At 31.6% G+C, this 16,379-nt stretch overlaps 1 protein-coding gene across 1 annotated transcript; it reads right to left on the reverse strand.

Moving 5' to 3' along the window:
- Window positions 1-139: 139 nt before the first annotated feature.
- On the reverse strand, window positions 140-16,024 carry LOC107444802 (uncharacterized). The gene is made up of 7 exons (XM_043046774.3): window positions 15,732-16,024; window positions 14,262-14,391; window positions 12,779-12,909; window positions 3,657-3,747; window positions 1,232-1,335; window positions 903-1,026; window positions 140-318 (listed from the first exon to the last, which is right to left on the reverse strand). Exons 1-7 carry the CDS (start codon window positions 15,878-15,880, stop codon window positions 259-261), a joined length of 789 nt encoding a protein of 262 aa, XP_042902708.2. The 5' UTR covers window positions 15,881-16,024; the 3' UTR covers window positions 140-258.
- Window positions 16,025-16,379: the final 355 nt, after the last annotated feature.

Here is a 16,379-nt window from a genome sequence, read left to right on the forward strand (position 1 = left end):
AATTAAAATAATAACAATAATTTCAAAAATTAACAGTGTCTCTTCCATTATTGTAGTGCACCATCATCCTTTTATAAGACATTAAAGTATTTTACAATGCAAATGTGTAAATGAAGCTGCTTAAAAAAATATTAAAAAATTGTAATAAATTAATATTTAATAAAATCAACAAGTGGCACAAAAAATAATCTCTATAAAAGTAAAAAAATAAGTTGCCATTTCTTCAATGGAATGTTACAAAATTGTGATATGGCTTCATTAAACTTCACCGTAAGCAGTTCTCTGACCACAACAAGAAAAGGTAAAAGCAACACCTTCCTAAATAAAAAGAATTAATAACTTTAAATTTAAATAGAACATTTGAAAAATATTGCATGCACTTCAACATAATTAAGCAATTTAGATATCTAAGCCAGTTATGTAATTTTTTAGAAATACAAACTGTAGAAAATATGAATGTATTTCAATAAAAAATTTAATATAAATACATATTTTCATTTAGTACCCCATCAAATCATAGTTTATTTTTTCACCAGGTCACTTGATTCTTCTAAAAAGACATATGAATCTATTACAATTAATAGATTCCCAGATTACTATATCAGCTATATTAAAAGAAAATATCCGTAAATGACATGAATTTAAGAACCTGCTGTTAACAAAAATAAAAATGTGTCTGCTCAGGGCAAATCAGTTTCATTGTTTTTTCTTAAACATTATTATGGTTTAGATGATCTGAAAGTATTAATTAAAATCTCTGGCAATCATTTTAGAGTAAAAAACTAACATCAACTGCAAGTTGAAGTTAAGCACAAGTTTTATCAGATTCAAATTATACTGAATGGACTGTATTTATGTTAATGGTAATGTTTATAGAAAATTCTTTTTTTTTAAAAACTTACGATAATGAGTTTGGGCAACTCATTCCAAAATTCATAGTTTGGAATCAATTCTGGACCATGGGCACCATTGCAGAAGTTCCAGCCCATTCCAATTATGAAATAGGCTATTGCAATTGTGAAAAATCTAAAAAGAACAACAAATAAGATAAATAAAAAGGAAATATCAATAACTGAAACACACTTTTTAAAAGTAAAATTTAATTCTAAATTAGAGATACATTTGAACAATTGTTACAAATAAACATAATCAAAAAAATAATAATAATAATTAAAATATCTTTTAATCAATAAAATATCTATAGAAAATATAATAAAATAATTTTTCATACGCAATCAACAACTTGCTTCCTGTTGACAGTCCCTCATCAGATGGATCAGGATTTCTAGAACCACATAAATTTGGGCAGGCACATTTACTACTTAGCGTCATTGTCTGAGAAGAAAAAGCCCAAGTTAAAGTACTATTTTGAAAAAATAATCTTATTTTTAAATACAGATTGTACTAAAGATCTAAAAGTTAGAATATTTTTTATGATAGAAATTATTATCTTTTAATAATAATGATAATAATAAAAACTCTCATTATAAGAAAATATGTAACCATAGATCGAGCATCAAAAATTCAAAACTTATGATATAACTTTTTTCTTCTTTGTCAGTGCAACAGCCCCTTGTAGGCCTTGGCTGCCACAACAGCTGAGAAATGCCAGCGCCTCCTATCCATGACAACTCCCTTCCAATTTCTAATCTTTAGGGTTTTCAGTTTTCTAATAGAGGGTCTATGCCACGTACTTGACCTCTCAGGGCTCTTAAAAAGCGACTATTCTTATGACGCTACTTCCAGGGCTTCTCCATAGATGACCAGCCATCTATTACTGCGGATTATTTATGTAACTTGGAGCTGCTTATAGTCTGTAGAGCTGGTTCGCCAGAATCTCCTTTCTTGAATTGTGCCAAATGTCTCTGAGGATCTTTCTTTTGAAGGTGTTGAAGGTTCGAATGACTAAACTTATTCTGGATTCATTCTAAAGGCATTAAGTAAATACATAATTCTCAAGTGGAAAAAAAAGTAATTTTGTTACAATTTCAAAATAATATAATACCTCCAATAGAAATCCAGATATGCATTAAATTTTGATAATTGGGTATTAAAATTTATTATAAACAAGATGCTAACAATTTTATTGCAATTATGTTCAATTTGACGGCCCCAACAACCCTAACACCAAGGTTATAAAATAAAAATGGAAAACATGACTAATTAATAATGAACATAATTACATGTTCTGTTTCATTTATATAAACTAGCTGAATACCCATTCTTCATACGGGGTGAAACTGTAAGACAAATACCGACACAAATAATTAAACTAAAATAAATAAAATGTTATTTATTTATTTATTATTATTCCTTTGTGGCTTTAAGTTATTAGATAAGCAAAACATGTATTTAGTAATTTATTCTAATCAGAATTAAGATTAATTGTAATTTGTATAATTTGACATGATGCTGTTGCTTGAGGAAATATATTTAAAATTTACCACAAACTATTTTCATCTGTACTTATATCTTCGAGAAATGTAAAATATTTAGCATAAAATGTAGAGTATTGGTGCAAGTTGTAATCGATACCAGATTTATTCATAAAATACTTTCTATTTAAATATAATTATACAATATAATTTAATCATAAAATAAATTTTAGCACACCAATTTTACAAAACATCTATTCATTATCTGTGTACCATAAATTTCAATAAAAAGAAAAAAAAGAAAATAAATTCAAATTAAATTTTGTAGAATATGAACAATCATATATATGTGTGCGTGTTTTTTTAAAAATAAAGGTTAAGTTTACAAAGCACATATCTTTTATAATAGAAATAAAAGATATGTGCAGAAAATAAAAATAAATAATGAAGTGAAAAAGGCACAAAGAACTGTATGCTCCAACTTTTCATAGGTCATAGTTCTTGCTCATAGCAGCATCCTGTAAACTTTGCAATGACTGAATGCATTCCAGTGTTTGCTGTAGATAGCCTGTTTACCGATAAAATTTTATATTATATACTTTGTGTATATATTAAATTTATAATTACATAATTGATTTCGTCTAAAGTAAGAAATAAATTGTAAAATTTTAGAAAAATTTGGATAAATATTAAAATTTTGGAAATGTAAGGAGTTGAAGATAATTCTGATTCCTTTAACTACTGTACCCAATTGACTACTTTTGAAGTTTTAAAATCAGAGTACAAAAAATGCAAAATTTCATGGTAATTTTGACCTATGTCTTGTTGATGTTGTTGTAGTTCATTTACGTCACACTAGAGCTGCACAATGGGCTATTGGTGACGGTCTGGGAAATATCCCTGAGGATGATCCGAAGACATGCCATCACAATTTTGATCCTCTGCAGAGGGGATGGCACCCCCGCTACGGTAGCCCGACGACCTGCGCGAAGTCGTGCACTTTACGGTAGAACAGTTTAACGAAGACCAATACCGCACACCCTCGGTCCCTATGCAGACAGATCCAAGTGGTCACCCACCCGCACTCTGACCGCAGCCAGTGATGCTTGACTTCGGTGATCTGCTTGGAACCGTGTCTTAATGATCAGTCCACTGCGGGACTTGACCTATGTCTATGAAGAAAAAACTTTCAATAGGTTAATATGAAGGAAATAGAATTCCTTTTCTGACTGAAGAAAAACTATAGCAAACAAGCATAAAATCACTATCAAAAGAACTTACAGTAAAATCTGAGTCCTCAGTTTCTTCAGAGTCAATTGATAAAGTGTGCTCATCCGTGTCTTTTGTGCAAATTAAATTTACCATCAGAGTTCTGTAAATATTCATATAAGACAAGTTAATAATATAATACAGTTTGAAATAAATTTATATATTATTACTCAATGCTCACGGCTTTCCGTAGATTTATCCCATGCAATATTAACAGAATTAAAAAATATGTTGCATAGCACATTTAAAATGCAAATCTAAATCAAACTTATGTATAGATCCGAGATTAGTCGTTCCGGCTTCTCTCAGAAAATGCTTTGGAAGCTCTGCTGCACAGTTCAAAGGTGTATATATATATATATATATATATATATATATATATATATATATATATATATATATATATATACACACACACAGTGAAACCTCCGTTAAGCGAACATTCATGGGACCAAAAAATTTGTCCGTTTATGAGAGTTGTCCGTTTACAGGAAGGGTACCCTAATAACGAAATTTAACACTGAAAATTGATTTTAGAATATTCTCAAAGATGTAGAAATAATTAGATAATATCTACAAGGATACTGTAAATATCTACAAGAATATTTATTTAAACAATAAGAAAGATAAAAAAAAGAATATATAAAGAAGTTTGATATAAATACATAATTCTGGATGTAGCTACAGATAAATAAATATAATTTTCCTATTAGCATAGATACTCAAGTTAGACATATGATACCAAATAGGAGCGTACTGTCCTCAGTTCGTTTCGATTACTAGGTTCACATCCCCTTACACCTACTTATCATTTGATAGGGAACATGGTTAATACCTTCTTGGAAAATAAACCTCCCATGATTCACAGAAAAAAAAGTATTGCATATCTGTAAGTCATGACGAATTATGGAGACTATATTCACAATTGATCAGCTATCAAGTGTCTGAATAAATGTTTCATTTATATAAACACCTCAAAGATTATACTTCTGTTCTCTTTTTTTTACCCCAGTTCTGTTTAATACAGTCTTCAAATTGATAAGAAAATTAAAGAAATTTTCAATGGGGAAGAAGCATTGAGAGAAGTCATTTCAACTTGAGGGGTCTCATAACCTGAGTGGTCCAGATGAAAAGATCAAAAGATGCCGATGTCAGAATTATTTCAGGAGTGTAGTACCATTTTCTCTCCTTTCTTTACAAAGATAAGACAAGGTGACAGGAGAAAGATTGATTTTTCGGTGGTGAAATAGCTTAACAATATTTTTAGTTATGGATAAGGCAAAAAGTTTTATTTACATGCTTTAAAAAGGTGAAAAGTTGCATTTTTTCAGTTTGAAATTTATTTAGAAAAAGTAGTGTCCAGTTTGTAGAAATAAAAAAAAAACGTTTCAGGACCAAAATGACTGTCTGCGTCCAGTTACGGGAATGTCCGCTTTGCGGAGAACCTACGTAATGGTTTATTCATAGAAGATTCCCGGGGAATTAAAAATATGTCCGTATTGAGAGGCGTCCGTTTTGCAGGAGTGTCCATAACAGAAGGTTTCACTGTATATATATTGCATGAAAACAAATTGTAATTTGTTATTTAAAATTGCCTGAATCCAATTTTAAATCATGTTTACATAGGTAGAAAAAAGCCCTGACAGTTAAATTTTTATTTCAAAAAGCGAAACTTTTTTTTGAAAAGGTAGATTCTTCATTTTATTAAATTGGGAAAAAAAGAAGAGCAGAATTCTGCCAAAAAGCGGAAAAAACTCACCCCTGTTTTCCGGTCATAAAATCTGTTCCTCTTTAATTTATTTAAAAAGAAAATTGTGCACAAGGAAAAATTTCCACACAAAAAAACGCAAAGTGCTCAGTTAGTATAAATACTGTATGAAAGCAATAACTACTACTGCTAAAACAAATTATTAGTGTATGTTATTTGTCCTCCACAAAAAAACAAAATTACTTACAATAATAAGAAATGGTATTTAGCTTTATAATGAATTTAATTAGTGAAGGTAAACAGATTTCATTTTAATAATTTTCTTGACCATTCTGTATAAGTAGAAAAAAGTGAAAGATAACAAAGAGATCTGAGCTGCCATTTGAAGTAAAAAAACCAATTAGAATTTGGTTTAGACTACTAAATTGTCTTTTAACAAAAAGTATTTAGCAACTAAACAAGTTAGTGAATGAGATAGAGAACATTCTTTAAGTTATTGTAAAAATCAACTTAAAAATAAATTTGCATAAGAAAAGTTATAAATTGATTTTGCATTAATGCAATAGCAACATTATGCTTATTAATGTTTAAAAAAAAATTGTATTTCAAATTTAAACATCTTCAAGATGCAGAGGTAGATAAAAGAAAAAAATATTAAGAGCATTTCGCAAAAAAAATTGAACAATGATAAAAGTAAAAATTTAAAAGGACAACCTTCTATATTTAATTGTGTACTTATTTTCCTTATTTGAAACTGAAACACTAAGTAGAGAAAAATTTAGACGAGGGGAGTGCTGCAGGCCACAATATTATTTTAAATGTGGCGTAACTAGCACTACGATTATTAAACATCAATTCACTGGTATATCATACATGCTAACTTGATTCAATCATGAGGATTAGAGAAACAGAATTTAGAAATCCTGAAAGTTGTTCAGTTCATGAAGAGAGTGGGCGGGGCTTATAGACCACTCCCACTTTTCCTCATCATCCTACCAGAGATAGCAAACTACATGAAGATCTACCACATTGAATTCATTAAGGACTTTCCGATCAGTGTAGAGAAATTTAGAGGCGGCCGCTACAGTGTTTCTAATGTCAGGGCTTCGGACATTCTTCACAGCGAACCTGCACTTCCGAACCAAGATGTACGAAGTGTGCCCGAGGGCACTACTCATTCCAGTGCAAAAAGAGAAAAGATACACCAGCCATATGCTGCAATTGCAGTAAGGACCATACTTCTAACTTCTCTAGGTGCGAGGCCCGCCCCAGGAGAAAAAGATTCACCAACAAAGCCTCAACTACAGCAACCTCAGCTCATCGTTTGGTTACTCTAATGAAAGAGTTATTAGAACTTTTGAAAATCAGGAGGCATTCTGCCTTCTTCAGGGGAATATCCCATCCCAATGATTTCCTTTACTGCAACCCAGGCTCAACATCTGCAATGGTCTTTATTTTTTGTAGATATCTTACTAATATCTTGTGATCTTAGGACTTTCTACTTATGACTTACTAGATTCGATGAATCGTTTAGAAGCGCTTTGCGCTTAATGCCAAGGTTTAAACTATTTCCAGCGTTCAATCATGAGGTACCTTTTAATAGATGAAGGTTGGCATTGTTGATAACTCCCCTCCCCCACAATGGTGACTTACGGGTGTGATATGATCTCCCCTATCTTGACAGTAATGCTCACTTTGATCTGGTAACGCCTACTTCGATGGATGGTCCACATTGAACAGTTGACTTGCTATTTGTGACTGCACTACTCCCCCCACATAACCAAAAGAAAATTTTTGATTTTGTCATGTATTTAATCTTCAGTGTAAATGCGCCTTGCAGCGACTTAACTCAACTCAACCTTTTGTTATCCCGCGCTAGTCAGTTGTTGTTCAGCTTTAAACGTAACAAGATGTAAACCTCACCTTCTCCCTAATAAAATATGATTTACCTTGATTCTAGTATATAATAATTTGGCGACGAGGATAAAAGAATAATAATGACGGAACTCAATCAATTAATTACAACTCTTCAAGAATTTGTTCAATCAGTAAAATCAACACCAGAATCGAAACGAAGCGCAAAAGATGTCATCGCTACTCAAAACTTATCATTCGATCCTTTTGATGCCGCTGTCGAATCCTTTGATTGTTATTCTCAACGACTTGAAAATTATTTCAAATTAAAAGGACTGTCAGCAGATGATCCAGAAACAGAAGAATTAAAGGTACTCGTATTAATTAACTGTCTTGGCTCACGACAATACCAGCTGCTTTCGAGTCTTACTGAACCGGATATTCCGTCGACAAAAACATTTCAAGAACTGCTATTGCTTTTAAAGAAGCATCTATCACCGAAACCGAATGTTCTTACCGAACAACATAAATTTTTTTCTAGACATCAACATCAAGGTGAGTCGATTTCTACTTTCGTTTCTTCATTGAAAGATTTAACAAAAAATGCTGAATTCAAATCTGAATGTAATTCTAATAACTGTTCTAAATCTATGTTAAACTTATTATTACGATCACAATTTATCAGAGGTTTAGCTGATGCCGATATTCGTGAAAAATTATTGCAACAAGGTGATGCTACATTTGATAAAACTATTGAAATTGCCTTAGCAATTGAAGCTGCTAAAATCGAAAATAAAGAAGTTTATAAGAGTAATTATCCTAATTTCATTAATAAAATATCAAGTGGCTATATAAAGAAAAAATTCAACAGCAATTTTCGAAATTCCGAAAACGAAAGTAAACAACAAAACAGAAGTAGATCAAAATCGCCTATGAAAAATAAAAGTAGTATTAACTTTAAAGAACTTGGATTAGAGGGATTATGTTTACATTGTGGAAAAACAAATCATAAAACTCAAGATTGTTTTCTTAAAAATAAATTACGATGTAAATCTTGCATGAAACGAGGTCATTTAGCTAACGTATGTATATCAAAACAGTTCAGAAATAGATCTAGAAATCGAAATATAAATCAAATAACAGATGATTCTAATGAACTAAGTACTAACGTAAATCAAATTTATGATGTATTTTTGAACGATTTCAATCATGATGACAAAATGTATGTTCCAGTTAAATTGAATAGCATTGAACATCGCCTCGAATGCGATTCCGGAAGTAAGGTTAGCATAATAAATAATGACGAATTCAAAAAATTATGTCTGAATGTTCCGATAAAAAAAACGAATGTATCTTTTAGAAGTTATACGGGACAAATTTTTAAACCTCTTGGTGTTGCTCAGATTAAAGTATCATATCAAAACAGGGGTCTGTCCAGGCCGAATTTACTACCGTTTAGCGGTACCTTCACAAATTCAACTTTAGGAAAAACGGTAGTTTCACAAATTCAATTTTGGAAAAACGGTAGTTTCACAAAATACTTTTTCTTAAAATTTCATTTTTGTATCCCTTAAGAAACGATAAATCCATATTTTTGTGTTGATTTTTTAATATAATTTTTAATTTTTCACAAATTACGTCTAAATTTTCACAAAATAGGTACCTGTCAGAAAAACCTAGACAGACCCCTGCAAAATAAATCTAGCTTTGAAGATTTGTATGTTGTTTCGATAAAGAAAAATTCTATATTAGGGCGTGATTGGATTAGAAACTTGAATATTAATTTAAATGATCTTCACATTATTTCTGCACAAAATACAAGTATTAAACAAAGCATTTCTTCTACTGATTTTTCTATACAGAAAATTATTGATTCTTTTTCTGATGTGTTTGAACCTAAAATTGGTTGCATTCCTGATTATACTTGTACACTAAAGCTAATTCCAGATGCTAAACCCATTTTTATTAAACCACATACTGTACCGTATGCTTTAAAATCAAAAGTAGAACAAGAATTAGATAAATTAGAAGCGGAAGGTGTAATAGAAAAAATAGACGTATCAGAATGGGGTACACCCCTAGTAGTTGTCCCAAAGCATGATGGCACAATTTGTATTTGCGCAGATTTTAAAGTTACAATTAACAGTCAGCTTCAAAATGCCAGACACCCAATTCCTAGAATTGAGGACATTTTCAATAAATTACGCGATGGGAAATATTTCTGTACGCTCGATATCCACAAAGCATATTTACATTTGAAAGTCGATGAAGAAAGTGCAAAATATCAGACTCTTTCTACTCATAGAGGTACATACTTAGCAAAAAGATTATTTTTCGGAATAAAAACTGCACCAAATGAATTCCATAAATTTATTGATCAGTTTGTCCAAGATTTGGATGGAACTATTGCCTACTTTGATGATATTATCATCCAAGGGAAAGATAAACAAGATTGCCAGCAACGTTTAATTAAAGTATTAGAAAAGTTACGGGAACATAATTTGCATCTTAATCTTAACAAATGTAGATTTTTCGAGGAAAAAGTTCAGTATTTGGGACATGTTATCAGTTCTGCTGGACTACACAAATCACCTGATAAAATTCAAGCTATATCCGAAACACCTCGACCAAACTCCGTTGATTATGTTCGTAAATTCATTGGACTTGTCATGTATTATTCTAAGTTCATTCCAGATGCTTCCAGCCTACTTCATCCACTAAACAAACTCTTATGTAAAAACGCACGTTTCCGATGGACTGCAGAATGTGAATCTGCGTTCATAAAAGCAAAATCAATTATAACCAGTGACCAGATTCTAGTGCCTTTCAATCCAGCTCTTCCAGTAACATTAGCTACTGATGCCAGCCCTTTTGGACTTTCAGGAGTTCTTTCACACACTATGCCAAACGGTATAGAGCGTCCTATCGCTTTTGCTTCCAGAAGTCTCACAGTTGCCGAGAAAAATTACAGTCAATTGGATCGTGAAGCTACAGCTGTGGTTTGGGCTTGCAAAAAATTTTACGATTATATTTTTGGCAGAAAATTTACCTTGATTCTCGATAACAGAGCCATTTGCGCTATCTTCCATCCAGAGAAAAGCCTCCCAGTTATGACTGCTTCAAGAATTCTTCGATATGCTCAATTTCTTTCGAGTTTCGATTACACAATTATACATAGAAAATCTGAAAAGCATACAAATGCTGATTACCTTTCAAGAAATCCTCTTCCACTACCAGTTAATTACGTCAACTGTATTGATGAATCACAAGCACTCCAGCAATTTATCATAAATTACATTTCAACTGAAACAATTACAGCAAAACAAATTCAAACAGAAACAGAGCTTGATCCTGATCTTAAAAAAATAACATACGATATTGTTATTGGAAACAAGTTTGATCCCAGTATAACCATTCAAGATGGAATCCTATTTAGAGGAAATCGAGTTATCATTCCTAAATCTCTTCAACCTGAAATGCTCAAGCAACTACATTCTACACACATAGGAATTGTGAAAATGAAAGCTCTATCTCGAAACTACTGCTATTGGAAAAACATTGACACCGATATTGAAAACATGGTTAAAAGTTGCCGTGAATGCTGCGATGTAAGAAAAAATCCAGCGAAAGCACCTCTTCACATATGGGAAACACCTGAGAAAAATTGGCAACGCGTGCACATCGACTATGCCGGACCCTTCATGGAGCATCAATTTTTAATTGTTGTGGATTCACTTTCAAAATGGCCTGAGATTTTTGCTATGAAGACATCTCCTACATCATCAAACACAATTTATTATTTAGAAGAAATTTTTAGTCGTCATGGATTGCCTGAAATTTTAGTTTCTGATAATGCCGCAATTTTTAAGTCAGCTGAATTCCAACATTTTTGTAAGTCAAATGGTATTAAACAGCGTCTTATTGCTCCAGGCTATCCAGCTACAAATGGCCAAGCAGAGCGCTATGTCCAGATATTAAAAACGAAATTAAAATGCATGAAGTATCATCCAGGTTCCCTCCATAGTAAATTATGCAAACTACTTTTCCGATACAGAATAACACCACTTAACAATGGAAAAACTCCGTCAGAAATATTATTTGGTAGAAACTTAAGATGTGAATTCGACTTAATCAAACCAACTAAAGGACAAAAAAATAATGCCTTGCAGCCAGAATTTAACAAAAATTTCAAGTTAGGAGAAAGAGTACAGTCTCGCAACTATACATCATCTGCTAAATGGAAGTATGGAACTGTTGTTGAAAAACTTGGACGACTTCACTATCTCATTGAATTAGACGACGGTTATGTGATCAAGCGTCACTTTAACCAATTAAGAGCTTGTCAAGTTGAAAAATCAATAACTCCTTCTTTAAAATTTTCTAGGCCCAGGACAGTACACTTTTCTCTTCCAGTATCCAGCTCTACATCCACCATACCCTCCTCTCGTCCAGTATCCAGCTCTACACCCACCATACCCTCCTCTCTTCCAGTATCCAGCTCTACATCCACCATACCCTCCTCTCGTCCAGTATCCAGCTCTACACCCACCATTCCCTCCTCTCTTCCTGTATCCAGCTCTACACCTACCATACCCTCCTCTCTTCCAGTTTCTAGTCCTGTAACCCAGAGAAATCCAATGCAGTTAAGGAGATCAACTCGGGAAAAAAGACCAGTCACCAGATTAAATCTCTAATTATTCGTTATTGACTCTTAAATTTTAATAATTCATAATTAAAATTTTATTTAAGCGCCAGAGAATTGTCATGTATTTAATCTTCAGTGTAAATGCGCCTTGCAGCGACTTAACTCAACTCAACCTTTTGTTATCCCGCGCTAGTCAGTTGTTGTTCAGCTTTAAACGTAACAAGATGTAAACCTCACCTTCTCCCTAATAAAATATGATTTACCTTGATTCTAGTATATAATAAATTTCATAAATTTTACTGAAAGAAGCAATTTAAAAAAAATATATATATATAAAAATACTTAATATTTGAAAACTTTTGTTTTTACAAAATTGTTTTAATTTATAATTGAAAAAAAAAAAATCAAATAAATACATGTAATATAAAAATGAGTCATTCAATTGCAAATGTATTTTTTTTAAGAATATTTTTACAAAAACTTTTTTTAAACAATCCAAGAAAAAGAAAACAAACTACTAATAGAAGTACAGTTCGTGGTCCACATAAAAGGATCCAAAATGAATTATGTTTTAAAAAATAAAGTCACCCTTAATATTAAAATAAGATAGAATTAAATAATCATACTAATTAGTTTTTTTTTAAATAAACAAACAGCATGTAAAAAATAATCTAGAAATAAAATGCTAAAAACATAAACAATTAGTTTAAAGTAGTATTACTATATTTCTTTTGCAGGCATTTTAAATAAATGCAAATCATCATTTAACTTGACTAGTTTCTAATTTGTCAAGAGTTTTAATAAAGCAAATCATATATCTTAATAGTTCATTTTAAAAAAAATTTCAATCAAAATAATTGATTATATAAAAATTAATAATTTAACAGAAAAAAAAAGGATTAACAAATAAACAGAAATAATATTTACCGTTTCCCACCAGGAACGGTATAATTTATGTGATTTGAAGGAATAACACCAAATGTTCCACCTGACTGAACGCCAATCACATATTCCTCAAGTGGACCACCTGTGCTGCCTCCGGGAGATTTTATACAAGCCTGTAAAAGTATAAACTATTAACCCCTTAACAGTGACATTTATTTCAGAAAAATGGACCAAAACTGGAAAATTTTTTTGACTGCTTAATTTTGTTCTTAATATTATTATAAAAGTTAGAAAATGGTTTTCAATTACAAAAATAAAATTTTTAATGCAATAACTACTGTATTTAAAATTTTTACATACACATAAAAAAGTAATGGATTACACCGGTGTTTCCCAAAGTGTGGTACGTACGCGTACCCCCAGGGGTATGGGAACAGTTTGGCGAGGGTATGCAATGCGGGGGTTGCAAGATATTTCACATAAGAATGCGTACTACGCATTCTTATGTGAAGTATCTTGCAACAAATGAAAATTTCAAAAAATTCTATTTAAAAACAAAGCTAGCCATGAAAATTTACAATTACGTTTTTTTCTATTGCCCTTTTTTTTGCAGAGTTAACAGTTAATAATTAGTGGAGTCAACAGCCAGTTGTGATTTTAACTTTTGTGCATTTTTTTTATAGTAAAAGATACATTCATTTTTTTTATGAGTGGTACACAGCGTTACGAGCAATTTAGAAAGGGTACATAAAAGTCATAAGTTTGGGAAACACTGGATTACAGACACATCTTACTCAATTAGAGCAAATTAAACAAAATTTTGCAGCTAAGTATAATATAACTAGTATAATATAATATAAAACCACAACAATATGATTTTCAGTATAAAAATTTTACAGTATGGTATATCCCACATCCATAGTTGACAACACCCACATTTTCCCTCTCTCGACTGAAGTCGTAATAGTTGAAAAACTAGGACCACTAATGCCATCTATTAGGAAAATAGTGATATCCTAAATTAGAAACGAACTCAGATCAGGCTTCACAAAAAAGAAACGCTAATTTTCTCCTGCTAGAAGTCAGTTCAGTCAGCACAAATACTGCACACAGTAGTTGCTGGAACTGGATTCGGGCGACACTGGCAAAAGATTAAATTTCACAATAGAAACAATTTAAAATTGAGCAACTATGAAATTAACCGTCAAGAAATATAAATTTTATATGATATAATAATACATTACAGCAGCCTAATTTGAATAGAAAATTGGGTTGGCTGTTCAACGAAGGTTATAAAATAAAATTAAATGAACAATGAGTAGGCAATTTCGGAAAAGCTACTTTATATTATTTTATTGGTTCAAAATCAGTAGGTGAGTGTTATAAACATATAGTAGTTATAAGCATAATAACTAGTTTAGTTCACCTAATATAATGTAGGATTTTATTTTTTAGAATACTCCAACTAAGTACTCATATAAAACATTAAGAATGATAAAGCTAAAAGTAAAAAATTATACTCTACAGCTGCATTCACACAAGGCTTGTTTCCATTTTTTTGAATAGTATGCTGAACATCTGGAGAAGTAAAACTATAACAAGGGTTGTAAGAGTACAAGTGTGAATCATTTTTCTGTCCTCTGATTTCATAAAATCTGTAAAGAAATAAATAGATTGTATGCATTTCTAAATACTGATTAAATATGCTTATTACATTGAAATATAGAAAGAAAAAAAACATATTAATTGAACAAGGAAAATTTATATACAAGTACCTGAACCAAAATAATCGTCATGTTTTGGCGACTTTTGGGCTGCGGACAGCGAAACCAAAAAAAAAAAATCATCAAAACAAATGTAAACCCGAAAGATATAACTTACAGTTAGCCGTAGGCAGACCTCTTTATATTAATTTTTTTGTTTTAATTTATGCAAGTATAAAATCTGTTTGGAGCCTTGCCAATTGTAGATAGTGCAAACAGGTACCAATACGAATACATTCCCTGATTAAATTGGGAAAATTTCCGCATCCTGATCTGCAGTAGGATGCCAGTCTTCTTTTAGAAATTCTGGATAGCAGGCTGAGGAAAAATTAAAAAAAAATAAATAAATAAATACCAATATCAGAAGACAAACTTGAAGAACTTCTCCGTCGCCACAACTTCTGTATTGTGATCTGCCACTCCAAATACTATCGTACAGGCATCAAATTGTTTTAAAACTGTAAAATTAAAAAAAAAAAAAAACCTGCAGATGTTTGCTCGGGGATGGCTAGGAGTTGAACCCTTTCTGGGATTCAATATTTTTATTCGTTTCTCATGGGCCACTGCCGTAAGTTGCCGAGGATTATTTTGCCACAGATCAAGATATGGTAATCTCCGATATATCTTGTACCCAGTCCTGGGCAATCCTTTACATGTATTTTTTTAAAATGTGTAAGTTTAAAATCTAATTAGAGTTTCGGCGATTTTAGTTGGCTCAACATATAACGTTGCGAAAACATCAGCATTAAAATAAAAAGAATAGTAGGTAAATATAAGAGCAAGCGTTCAATGTGCATACATTTTTCAGTAAGAATAAAGAGTGAACTTGCTGATGTTTTGTTTAAAACAAAATATTTATAAGTGCTGACATTCTTTTGTAACAATACAAATTCTACTGTTTCGATGTAGTGTACTACATCTAGAGATATTCACAATTTGTAGAATTATTATATCCAGATATCTTTAAAAGTGCCAAATAGATTTAAAACTTGCAAATTTTTCTTTAAAAAAATATGTAGATGTTTGCCCGGGGGGGGGGTGGCTAAGAGTTACACCTTTCGCGTTTGTCCCTTTCTGTGATGTTTTTTTCAGTTTCTCGTGGGCCACTGACCGAAAGTTGTCAAGACTTGGCGATTATTCTGTCACAGATACGGAAATCTCTCCTCAAATATTACATTTCATTTACTCCTTTGGTTAATATCAAAAGAATTATAAAATTCAAAGTGTTTTACCTAGGAAAATCAACTTTACCAACCGTAGATAAATCTATCACGCTATCAGGGCCGAGAACACATTTACAAGGAGAATTATTCAAACATACATTTGTACCACAACAAACTGAAACTATACATGCTAATATAAAAAATATTTTTGAAATCATTTTTATTAGGGTAAAAAATAAAATGTAGATTTAAGGATAGAAGGAAAAGCAGACGACCCTTTCAGTTTGAAAAGTCACATGTTTGAATTTCAATTTGGCAGATCATATACTTGTGTCTGTGGGTACAACCGGCTGAGCAACTGCGCATGCGCAGGGCGAAATTTTTCGACGCCTCAGCCAGTTGTAAACAGCGAAAAGTTGCCAAATGTTGCAAACCTATCTCTTTACAACTGGCTGCGAGATTTTCGGCTTTGGATAGAAAGTTTATTAAATCATTGCCAGATGGCGCTGAATTTCAACGAACAAATGGTGATAAGAGGAATAAATTTTCATTTAATAATGATGTTAAGTTATTAATGAATTTTTAGAAAATACATGAGTTTTTAAAATTGTTTTATAATATTCATGACAAGAAAAAATAAGTGTGTGAAGTAATTAACTTGTAATATACTATTATATAATTAATCTTATATAATAGTATCTTTGGCTATACCCATAT

Source organism: Parasteatoda tepidariorum, chromosome 10, assembly GCF_982258835.1.
Source record: "Parasteatoda tepidariorum strain Cologne lab strain chromosome 10, Ptep-v5.0, whole genome shotgun sequence".
NCBI classification, from domain to species: Eukaryota; Metazoa; Arthropoda; class Arachnida; order Araneae; family Theridiidae; genus Parasteatoda; species Parasteatoda tepidariorum.

What these genes read in the sequence shown, in the direction of transcription:
- LOC107444802 (XM_043046774.3), bottom strand. Translation starts at nt 15,880, where the DNA reads ATGATTTCAAAAATATTTTTTATATTAGCATGTATAGTTTCAGTTTGT. An exon ending in GGAAGCAAGTTGTTGATTGC is followed by an intron (nt 1,027 to 1,231) that starts GTATGAAAAATT and finishes TGTTCTTTTTAG; the next exon opens with ATTTTTCACAATTGCAATAG. An exon ending in AGTTGCCCAAACTCATTATC is followed by an intron (nt 319 to 902) that starts GTAAGTTTTTAA and finishes CTTTTTATTTAG; the next exon opens with GAAGGTGTTGCTTTTACCTT.